General features: G+C 36.8%; 1 protein-coding gene across 1 annotated transcript in view; it reads right to left on the bottom strand.

The window, feature by feature from the left end:
* Positions 1 to 5,837: 5,837 nt before the first annotated feature.
* The window catches only part of pparg (peroxisome proliferator-activated receptor gamma), a 44,778-nt gene continuing 38,434 nt past the window's right edge, over positions 5,838 to 12,181 (bottom strand). The window contains exons 7-9 of the mRNA XM_028447341.1: positions 11,974 to 12,167; positions 10,482 to 10,725; positions 5,838 to 6,405 (exon numbers count right to left, since the gene is read on the bottom strand). Coding sequence (XP_028303142.1) covers positions 6,158 to 6,405; positions 10,482 to 10,725; positions 11,974 to 12,167 — 686 coding nt within the window. The 3' untranslated portion in view covers positions 5,838 to 6,157. The remainder of the gene's footprint in view (positions 6,406 to 10,481; positions 10,726 to 11,973; positions 12,168 to 12,181) is intronic.

Genomic DNA, 12,181 nt, shown 5'->3' with positions numbered 1-12,181 from the left:
ACACACACACACACACACACACACACACACACACACACACACACACACACACACACACAAGGTATTACACAAGGGGGAGGGGAGTGGAATTCTTCTTCTTCCAGCACTAAAACAAAAGGAAATAAAAACATAGGGAGACAAAGCTGCTGTTTCTTAAGGAACTCAAACAAAAACAAGAGTTCCTTACATAAATCAAACACTATCTTTGGACGGAGGAGAAATTCACGCTCTGAAAAGGATTTGGCAGATCAGCTCGGGGGGATCTTGGCAACAGTTGGTCAGCAGAGACCCTCTGCAACAAAATAAGGATATGCTGACTTGACATAAGGAGCACATTTAATTACCATCACCATCAAACATCCAAGAGAAGGACTACCAGGCACGGAGCCATTCAACCCCTCCCCTTCTCGCCACACACACACACGCACACACGCACACACACACACACACACACACACACACACACACACACACACACACACACACACACACACACACACACACACACACACACACACACACACCAAACCTCTGCCAAGTCAATGGCTTATTTTAAGGGACCAAACTTCTACTTTACTTGGCTTCTTTCTCACATCCTGCAGCCTTTTCTCCGAGCATTCCTTCCCTGCATCACAAGTCCAACATAATCAACTTGAGCAGATGATCTTGTTTCCATCCAGAACAATGTGGTAATAAAATGACACATTTTGACCACAAAAGTACTGTTTTGTCGAAATGTCATATGACTTATGAAGTAATACATTACTGTAAATAATATCAGTAGAATATTACTGAGATTAGAGTGTTTTTGGACACTAGTAATTACAGCAGCAATGTCAGTTACTATAAAAGGCTAAGGGACAACAAAAAACCACAACTTAACTTACATAAGCCTACTAACTAGCATGAGGTTCAAAGTGAAACCAACAGAAACATATACAGTAGCTGCATATAGACAGCGTAAAACACAGAGTTAACAGTCAAACGAGCAATGGCTAATAGTTAGCAGCTTATCTTATCAGAATCAGAATCATAATTTCTTTATTTTTATCCCAGGGGGAAATTGCTTTGTTACAGCCGCTCAAGAAAATATCACAAATAAAAGAATAAACGTTAAACAAAGACAAAAGAAACAATAAATGTTAAATAAGTGTATAATTAAGTAAGACTGTTAAAAATAAGGATAATTATCTATCTTGCTAGTAGGGCCGGGCAAAATATCAATATTCAAAATATATTGAATTTTCTATTTTGCCGATGTAGAATAATACATTATCGCCTATATCAATTTTATAGCTTTTTTTTTTTTTTTTTTTTTTTATCAAAATACTTGTTTTAGGGGTCACTGCTTTCACTACTTTTGAGAACAATATGAAAAGCAGAGTTAGATGGATTACTGAGTGTGTCCTAACCCAGACCTTCCCCTAAACAAGCCACTACAGAGCTCACTCACACATGCTGTCCCTTATAGGAAACAAGGCCAAAAGTGGCACATATTGTGCTGCTGTTGTGCCTGTATGGCATTTTGCATCAGCAAATTGAATCCAGAATGGTCTTTCTGGTTAGATTTAGTTTGAATATATCGTGTATCTCCATTTTGAGAAAAAATATTGGGATATGAGTTTAGGTCCATATCACCCAGCCCTACTCGCATAGTTTTACATGAGCAATGATAGCAAAAGAAATGGCTGCTCTAAAGCTAAATCCCAAAATAATCAAAGTGCAATTTTATTCTAAGGGCACAACACCAGCCGGAATAAAAAATCTCAGACCTTAAAAAAGCAACTAAATAGCATCTTAAATCAGAGTGTCCACTATGTAGGCCTGAAAGATAAAGAGCTCTATGTACAAACAAAAACCTTACCTGTGTGCTGTCTGAGGTTACCTGAGGTTCTAGGTTTGACTGTCTGACCTCACTGTGACACAATCCAGACTAAAACTAATTATTTTGGTTTTTATTTGTGACACTGACTTGACTAAAAGAAAGAAAAAACAACACAAGTTGGAAAGTAAGTAGCCCCCCCCCCCATCCAAACGCAAGAATAATAAGATCAGATAAACTACAGCCGAGTTCCACTGAATAAAAAAAGGTCTCAGAGAGGCTCCTGACATCCGCTCACAGAATATCCATGTCAAATTACAGCCCGATTCAACGAGCATTAACGGAGGAGTAGTCATTTGAAAAACAGGACCCCCTGGAGCCCCCGGGGCACATATGGAGTAATGGGCCCCATTCATATATTGGTATGTGTCAATGATTTGGTACCATCAACTATTGCAATAATTGACACAAATAAATGAGAAAACAATTTCAATGGAAATTGCCAAAAATGGGGGCCCCTTGGATCCCTAATTGAATTGTGCGAGGCATAATCGTACGTTGAATTACCTTTGAAATGATATATCACAAATGTTATGTTCCCATAAATTGGGAAATTACCAGAAATGGGGGTCGCCCCCCAGGCCCCATTTTAAAAAAAAGGGTTCCAAGCGTATTCATACCAAACTGCGTTCCAATCTAATGAGAACTAACGGAGGAGTAGTCATCTGACACGTACGGGGTAATGGGCCCCATTTATATATTGGTTATATTGGCTAATGATTCGGTACCACCAACCGTCATAATGTTTGAGTCGCAAATAAATGAGAAATCAACTTACTTTCTTTTTTTTCTTTTTGAGCCCCAAATCAAAAATAGGGCTCCGAGAGTCGACGCGTACACATCCATAGATTATACTTGCCAAATTTCAGCCCGATCCGTACGCGAATAACAGAGGAGTAGCCATTTTAACTAGTGTACACAACAACAACAAAAAGAACAAAGTGAGTGGCGTTTTGAATCCGGGCCAAAAAATACCGTAACATGATGTTTAGATCTTTAAAAAATAAAACCAAATAAGTGTTTATTCTTTAAATTTACATCTAGAGACTTTGCACTTCCTATACAGTTCAGTAGGGTTCAGATGTTGCAAATCCTTTCAGCATTTGTGTTTGTGTGCGCGCGTGCATGTGGTCAATGAGAGAAACTAAGGACAGCTGATATATGCATACCATCCATGCATTCAATGGTTTAAATGGAGGAGAAATTGCATTTTATGGTTTCCAGTTAGAATAGGTTCACATCTTGCTGCAGTGGTGGATCTCCATTCACCTGGTGGTGAGGACAGCCTTAGATCTGCTAGACCAGTGTTTCTTAAATGGGGGTACGTGTACTCATAGGTGTATGCGATGGCACTGCAGGGGGGACCTCCTGTGGGGTTGCCTAGAATTTCGAATAGATATTTATATATATCTGAGTTCAAACATGATCAAAAACTAAATCTAGAAATTCTTGATATTAAACTGGGGTCACGATCCAAAAAAGGATGGGAACCACTGCACCAGATACTGTTTCTTTGCACTTATTTACAAAATGAGATTAAAATAATGGTTTTCTTTGCCTAATCCAGTGCCAACAATATATGAAACATATCAAAATGCAAATAATGAGAATCCACAGGTGTCAGCCATCCTATTTATTAAGTTAACAACTGGACAAACGGATTGGACATATAATGGATAAAATAGCTGCTAAGTGAAGTTTATTGGCTCCCAATTTCATCAGCAACCTTTACCAGTATATGTTGGGAAAGCTTGGAGTGCCTCGTATCAAAATACACCAAATATAAATCAATGAACGGATTAAAACAGACTGCACAACCTGAGCTTTTCACATCTACACCTGCTGCCATCCAAACAAGGCCTTTCAGTCCAACAGGATAATTACATTGATTTAAAACAGGCTTTTAATAATAAGAGTAAAAAAAAAAGGTTTCAAGTAAAACTTTACATTAAAAAATACTTTATTTACATGAAAAAAAAAAATAAAAAATTCCCCCGATAAATGCAGTCATTTGTCTTTGCACTATCTCACAAAAACAACTTTATATGGATCAGTCATGGCAGACAGGGTCCATCAATACAAAATAATTTCATTATAAAAAAGGCACTTAAAAAAAAAAGCCTGACAATTTTTCTTCAAATGTATTCAAGAAACAATAAAACATACAAAATATTTATATATTATACATTTTATGGGATTCATTCCACAGGGAAGGTTAAAGAAACAATTTGGAGGGAACATTTTCATTTTATACACAGTCATTATTGTGGCTTTGTTTTTCTGCAATAGATTTAGGTTTGTGGATAAGGCTGATCAAGAAGTGAAGAAGTTCCTGAGTCGATGAGAAGGAGACCAACATGTTTAAAGCAGGGTGAATTAGGTGTGTAAACTGGGGGTGTTCCAGTTTGATTTGGGGTTAATTAAACAAGTGAGAACTGCTTAGTGTTTGAGCCATGTCATTGTGGCATTATAATCAGCCGTGCAGTCACAATCCTGTCACCAAATAACACGATCGCTAGTCATCCCAAAGCACTGACACATAGGATTGTCTATCATTATCAAACTGGTCAAATAATTAAAGGAAATGCATTTTTTCCCCCTTTCTCATAATGTCTGCCCATTGTAAAGACCTTGAACATGAAATAAAGGTTGTCCACTAGGTTAATTCCTGCTCACACAGTAAGAACCAACAAGAATCAGACCAACTTTGAATTTTTCACCAAACAAAATCCAAAAAATTCCAACGAAATTCCTCAAATTGCAAACTGCTCCGTTCTTGTGAAGCCCATTCATTACAGATTTTGTTTCAGTGCAGCTCAAATGAAAGTTAATGTTTTGATTGGAGCTTTTTCACATGTTTGTTGATGCACTGCAGCACACAGAGGGCTATAATAATTGTAAGTGTCACGGAGCAGGGAAATAAAAAAGCACATGGACAAATCTTCGTGTACAGGATGGTGCAAAAATATTCACAGTGATACGTTTCTCATCAAGGCACACATTTAGGCGTACATTCTGAAAGCTCGACACCTCACTTTCTGTTAGTCTCACCCACTGTACGCACAGAAACTAAGGTTGCTCACTCATCAAAATGTCCACCTTCAGTTATGGCTAAGTGACTTTACGCCTCAAGTAATGTTTGTGGACCCGCCAAGAAAAACAGACCCCTGTTTAATCCGTGCACTGTTCGTTCTTTGGCTATTGCGTTTTAAAACCAAATCAAAATAACAAATAAATGGTGTGGTTATTTTGTTTTACTGAATTTATTTTGAAAAACAATAACAGCTCTTTTGAGGGCAGTAAAAAATTTTTTATTTTGCACCTTTCAATTTGCTAGCCACTAACGGCAGCCGTCAACACACAAGGAACAAGGAGCACCAGTAAATTCGGGTTCCTTTATGGCATATCGTGTGTGTGCTTTTTGTTTGGATTTATTGTATTAAAGTTTCAATTCACCAGTTCATCAGTAACGTGACTTATGCGTTGCTCCTTTTTTTGTCCAGGAGTAAAAGTCCAGTCCTGTCTGTTTTGGGTTTAAGTCAGTAAAACAAAAATAACCACACTGTTTATTTGTTATTTTGATAACTATTATATAATTATTCAATCAAAAATCAGTAAAAACCTTTTAATCAAAAAAAAGTTTACTTCAATCAAAAAAAAATATTTTCACTCAAAAAAAAAGAAGTTTTCAATGTAATTTTTTGGGGCTCAAATCGTTTTTGCGTTCAAACACTTTTTTTTTCTTTGAAAATATTTTTTTTGATTGAATTTTTCTTCTTTGATTGAAATGTTTTCTTTTTTGATTGAATAATAAAAACACAAATGTACAAACCATAATATGGCCCAAATACAAAAAAGAAAACCAATAATTTCAATCAAAGAAAAAAAGTGTTCAAATGCAATTATTTGGGTCTCAAATATATATATATATATATATATATATATATATATATATATATATATATATATATTGCATTTGAAGACTTTTTTCTTTGATTGAAAATATTTTTTTGATTGAAGTCAACTTTTCGTTGACTGAAAAGGTTTTCATTGATTGAAGTGACACAAATCTTCCTCCATAAATAACCAAAGAACAAACAGTACATGGATTCTGTTTTGTTAATTTTTTTCCAAAATTCCATTTCCATTTCTACTGCAGATTTAGTCTGTGCGCACAAAGCAGACCAAAGTCCTTTGTCTGATCTCATAACTAGAAAATGGAAACAATTCTTCTCTTTCCATTTTTTCCTCTAAAAAATCCGGGCTGATCTTTTCCTAATACAAGTCCTTCATGATCTCCTGCAGCAGTGGGTGTAAGCACATGTCCACCTCCGACTTCTTCAGCAGCTGTATTAGGTGTACGTGGTCTGTGACAATTTGACGGAGGTCTGTCATTTTCTGGAGCAGCTTGGCGAACAGTTGGAGAGAGTCCGGGTGGTTGAGCTTCAGTTGCAACTCCAGCGAATGCAGCACCGTCTCCTGAAGCTGCTCGATCGGCTTCACGTTTAGCAGCCCTGGGCGGTCTGAGTGGGTCACAGAGACAAAGAGAACTCATCACAATCCCATTAGATCCAGGTGTATGGGGTCAAATAGGATGTAGGCAGAGGTGAAGTACTCACATTGCTGTAACTGAGTTGCCTTAATGCGTATTTGTAGTTTTTTGAGTATGTTTCCAAATCAGTAATTTTACTTCTACTTGGGTACGTTTTAAAAGAAGTAAAGTAATCCATCTTTTTTTTTTACATTACACATAATCCATATTATGAGGTTGGGGTTTCGACCTGTTATGTTGTTACCCATATGACACTGTATTAGAGTTCATAAAGTTAGCTATACTTAGAGCCTGGGAATTTTTTTTTAAATTTTTGAATTTAATGTATTGGTGTTATTTTATGAAAGTGTCTTATGTGTACGGTTGGCGTACGGAAAACCCCCGGTGCTATTGATACGGTTACCAAAGTAAACGTACGTAGCGTCTTAGGGTTAGGGTTAAGGTTAGGGTTAGGTTATAATCCTATATCGCAACAATTTTTAGGTTTAGGGTAAGGTTTAGGATTTAGTGAATGACTGACCTATCAAATAGGGGCGCTGTGTACGGATAGAATGTCGGTATATTGATACAGCAACCGTACTGATAGCCACTGCTTTATTTTTACTAAAAAGCAATTGTACATTTTGTACTTAAGTATTTTTAATGAATGACTTACTTGTACTTACACTTGAATACAATTTCAATCAAGTAAGTAAGTAAGTAAGTAAGTAAGTAAGTATTTATTTATAAAGCGCTTTTCGCATATAAAATCACAAAGTGCTGTACACAGAAACAATAAACATACATTTACATCACATGTGTAGCATCATAAAAGGGCAGTAAAAATTAAAAATAAAATCTTGTTAACTAAAAGCTTTTTTGAAAAGCGAAGTCTTCAAATGTTTTTTAAAAGTGTCCACGCAGTTCATCTCCCGGAGAGACTGGGGCAGACCATTCCAGAGTCTGGGGGCTGCAGCCTGGAACGCCAGGTCTCCTCTGGTTTTAAATTTGGTTTTTGGGAACCTTAGTAGACCCTGACCTGAGGATCGAAGGCTGCGTCCTGAAGTGTAGGGACACAACATGTCTGAAATGTATAGAGGAGCCTGGCCATGCAAAGCCCGGAATGTTAGAACCAGTATTTTATATTCAATCCGGAAATTGACAGGGAGCCAGTGCAGGGAGGAAAGTATCGGGGTAATGTGTGATGTTCTGGGCGTACCGGTCAAAAGTCTGGCAGCAGCATTTTGAACCATTTGGAGTTTACACAGGGTCGACTTATTAAAACAGGTAAAAACTGAGTTACAGTAGTCAATGCGGGACGAAATAAAAGCATGGATGACCAGTTCCAGATCAGGTTTGGACAGTAGATGCCTCACTTTTGAGATATTTCTCAGATGGTAAAAACAGTTTTTAGTCAGTTGGCGACAGTGGCCCTCCAAAGACATCGATTGGTTAAACACAACCCCAAGATTTCTGATGCTGGATTTCACTGATGAACCCAAATCACCGAGAGAGTTCTTAATAAGTGGGATCTTTTTATCAGGGGCGATGATCAGAGTTTCTGTTTTGTTGGGGTTTATCTGGAGGTAGTTTGATGAAAACCAGTTTTTGATGCATGAGATACAGTCCAAGAACTCAGGTAAAAAGTGAAACTCTGAGTCATTAAAAGAGCAGTATAACTGGATATCATCAGCATAAAAATGATAAGAAACATTTTTAAAACCACGGATCAACCGACCAAGAGGCATCAGGTACAATAAAAACAAAACAGGCCCCAGAACAGAGCCCTGGGGTACTCCACATGACAGGGTGGACACATTGGACATTACATCATTAAAAGCCACATTAAAAGTTCTACCATTTATATACGAGGCAAACCACTGTAGTACAGCACCGGAAAACCCCATTTCTGATTTGAGACGATGGATCAGTGTGTTGTGATCTACGGTGTCGAAAGCAGATGTTAAATCCAATAAAGTTAAAACTGTATAGCGACCAGAATCAGCAGCCATCATCACGTCACTGGAGACCTTCACAAGGGCAGTTTCAGTGGAGTGGATCGACCTAAAACCAGATTGATATTTATCATAAAGATCATTATCTTCCATGATTGATGTTAGCTGCTTGGCTACCACTTTTTCCATCATTTTTGACATGAAGGGAAGCTTAGATATGGGCCGGTAGTTTATAGGCTGACCTGGATCAAGATTAGGCTTTTTGAGAATGGGATTTACTAGGGCGTGTTTAAAGTAGCTGGGGACTGTGCCGGATTTAAGTGAAAGGTTGATCAGTTTCACCAACCATGGACCGACTTCATCAAAAACATTTAAAAGCAGTGAGGTTGGAATAATATCCACAGGGCTCGATGTGGGTTTCATTTTTCTCACTAGATCCTGAATATCCTGTAGGCTGACAGGAGAGAAGGAGGACCATGTGCTGACGGGAGCTACAGAAGTGCACAAGCTGACCAAAGGAGTCGTGATACTGGCCCTAATATCTTCTACTTTATTTACAAAGAAGTAACAGTACTTCTACTTGAGTAGGATATATCAGTACTCGTTACACCTCTGGATGTAGGGGGAAAATATATAACTATAAAGAGGTTTTGCTTCCGTGATGTAATTGTAGAAAACTATCTGATCAACTTCAGTTTGTCAAATTTTCAAAATAAACAACAGCAATCAGAAAATCAATTCATGAGTCAAATCTGCACTATGAAGACCACTCTGAACTCATAGTCATACCCACGGACTCTACTCAGCCACTTTTTAAAACACTGTTGTCCAATACCATTGAACTGTATATATAGATAATGTGCTATACACCAGACACTGTATATAGAACTGTAGTTATTTGTTTTTTATGCAAAATGTACATACTCCCCATGACTGTTGACTTTACCTCATTTCTTGTCATTTTTATGTCCTATGTTTATTTGTATATATTGTTTATTTCTTACGCTGTTGTGCACTGTTACTGGAGGCTTTTTTTAATCCCATCGTACATGTGTACAGTGACAACAAAGGCATTCTATCTTCTGTCTATTATTCCTGTTATTAAACATTTGATCTAATTTCACATTCAGTTTAGCTAAATTGCTAGTGTGATAGTGGAAGTTGCAGTTTGTAACAGTTTGTGACGCTGATTAAGGTTGATATGTAAAGTTAAATGATATATTATTAATAATAATTCAAAAATAAGAAAAAATATGTGTCTCATGGAGAGACACAATGAAACTAAATAATATTTTTTTTAATTTATTGATAGTCTTGTTATTATCATTTAGAAAAAAATGTATTCGATGAGAACTATAATGAAAACTTTCAGTGGCCCACACTTATCCACAATATATTGGTGATATTTAACTTATCTAATTTCTGGTGACAATCTTTGTCATTTGGATCAATGAGTAACCAAAAACGCTTGATTTGAATCCTTATCACGTTCAAGGTCTGGTTTTTATCAAAAGTTGGCGACTAATCATTAATACTAAACCTGCTAGTTAGTATTTGAGTGGACAAACAGGTCATGTGAGCAGAAAACTGTAGTCACAAAACCACAGATATGAAATATATGCGTAATATTAAAATGTATCAAGTTATCAAGTGATTTCTTTGCATTATAGTTTCTTCCTTCAAAGGCGGAATTAGAATGAGTAAAAATATTACAAAAAACAATAAATAACTTGACAACAATGCCTTGTAATTGTGCTAAATTATCCATAGATCTATTAGACTCAAATAATCAACTATTTAGTTGTTTTTTAGTTAATTTACTAAAAACCAAGACTAAATGTATGTGCTATAACATACTATGAACCTTCTGAGTGCAACAATTTTAGTGAGGCTTGATATTAAAAATGAATATTCAGAATCATCTTTTGCCTTAAAGTGAATGCAGGACCAAACACTGTAATGTGACACGAATATGTTTACTTTAAAACGGACTGAAACCTTAAAGCTAATGTTTTTTAAAACTCTGCAGAAAAATAAAATAAAATATTTTTTTTTTACAATTAAAAGTATAATCTCAGTTGATTCGACACTGGACCACTAAGCATTGACTCACCCCCACTGAGGATTATAACTGCCAGGAACAGAGCCATATCGCTGTCATCGAGCTCCAGGGTGTTAAACTTGACGGAGAATTCAAACTTTGGCTCCATCATCTGACAGAAAGGTTTCCTGAGACTTTTAAGGAACTCTCGTGTCATAAAAATGTGTCCATAGGACATCAGGGTGCCGTCTTTATTCATCAGAGGGGACATCATGATGATCAAGACCTCTATCACACCGTACTTTAGCAACGTTACCTGGACAGAGAAGTACAAGTTTTAGAAAGAGATCATAAAGTATGATAAAATATCATAATGTATATATTCTAAGACAATAAGCACATAATGCAAGATTTAAAATGAATAATTTATTAACCTGTTAAGCCCCAGCCACTTTACTCAAAAAATCAAATACCCATAACAGCTTCTACATAGTCAACATGGCAATTTTTTTTTCAGATTGAAGTAAAATTTTGAAATTATATGATACTGAGTGACAATAAATCTTGTTTTAAATACAGAAATCTGTAGTCTGCCCAAAAAAACCAGAGAGAATTACAGTACATCAAATATGAAGCCAATTCCCAGTAGGGAAGACTACAAAAGCAGAAATAATTTAACTAATGTATGGACATCAACTGTAGCGGGTTTGGTGATAATAATGAACAATAATCCAAAGATACACATGTTTTTGTACAAAAAAGTTCAGGCGGAAACCAGTGTATAACTGTAATATGTCAGTCAAATTGATTCCAATCATTATTAGCCTTATTTTTGACCACTAGATGTTGCGATTTGGCTTGAAATAAACACATTCGTTTTTATTCAGGTTTCTGCTGTGCCATGCGTAATGTTATTTTTCTTTCAACTCTTGCCGTTACGCATTGGTGTTTTTCAACAATTCTTTGACCAATCAGAATGCTTAACACAGTGTTGTAAAGCTCAGAGCCTGTAGAAATTGGTGCTATATCCAACACAATGGGACCGGGATTTAGCCCTGGACCAATTAGAGCTGGATAAAGGAGGGACCTGCCATTTTACGCATGAGCACTTCGTGCTCATTGGACGGATTTCCTCGACTCAGAAGTCCTCAGATGTGTGTAATGATGGTATCTATCTGACTACACAATTTGGATTCATTAAATATATGGAGTTTTATGCACATTGAAGCAACTTTTGATTAGAAACAACAAAGATAAGATACCATTTAATAATTTTGTGGCATTGTTTTGGTACGTAACATACCCGACTGGTATATCAGTGGATTCAGCTCAGCCTGTAGTTTCACGTAGTCTCTTGTTATTGAGCTTTGTGTTTATTTTGTGAAGCATAGGACTGAAGAAGGCTAATTATGATTACATCATCTGGATTAGGTCCCGGACTAATTTATTGATGCACCAATTTAGGTAGAACATAGTTTTTCCTTCGCCCAGTGAGAGTTTGTTATTCATGTTTTTGAACATATCACAGAATGTTTCTATAATATTAAGATCTGATACATCTCACCTGATCATTGAGGTCTAAATTGATGAATCCAGGGATACTCTTGGCAAACTCTGTCACTTCTCTCACTGCTTCTGCTGAACGTGATTGACAGCTTTGGAAGAAACGCAGTTCTGCAGTGTCGTTTGGGGTCTGTCCACACATGCTCGTCATTCCCACAGCACCATAGTCAGACATGGGATGACCTCCTGTGGTCCCTGATGATGGATAG

The sequence above is a fragment of the Gouania willdenowi genome, chromosome 5 (assembly GCF_900634775.1).
Source record: "Gouania willdenowi chromosome 5, fGouWil2.1, whole genome shotgun sequence".
NCBI lineage: Eukaryota > Metazoa > Chordata > Actinopteri > Blenniiformes > Gobiesocidae > Gouania > Gouania willdenowi.
This window is presented reverse-complemented; position numbering and strand designations above follow the sequence as displayed.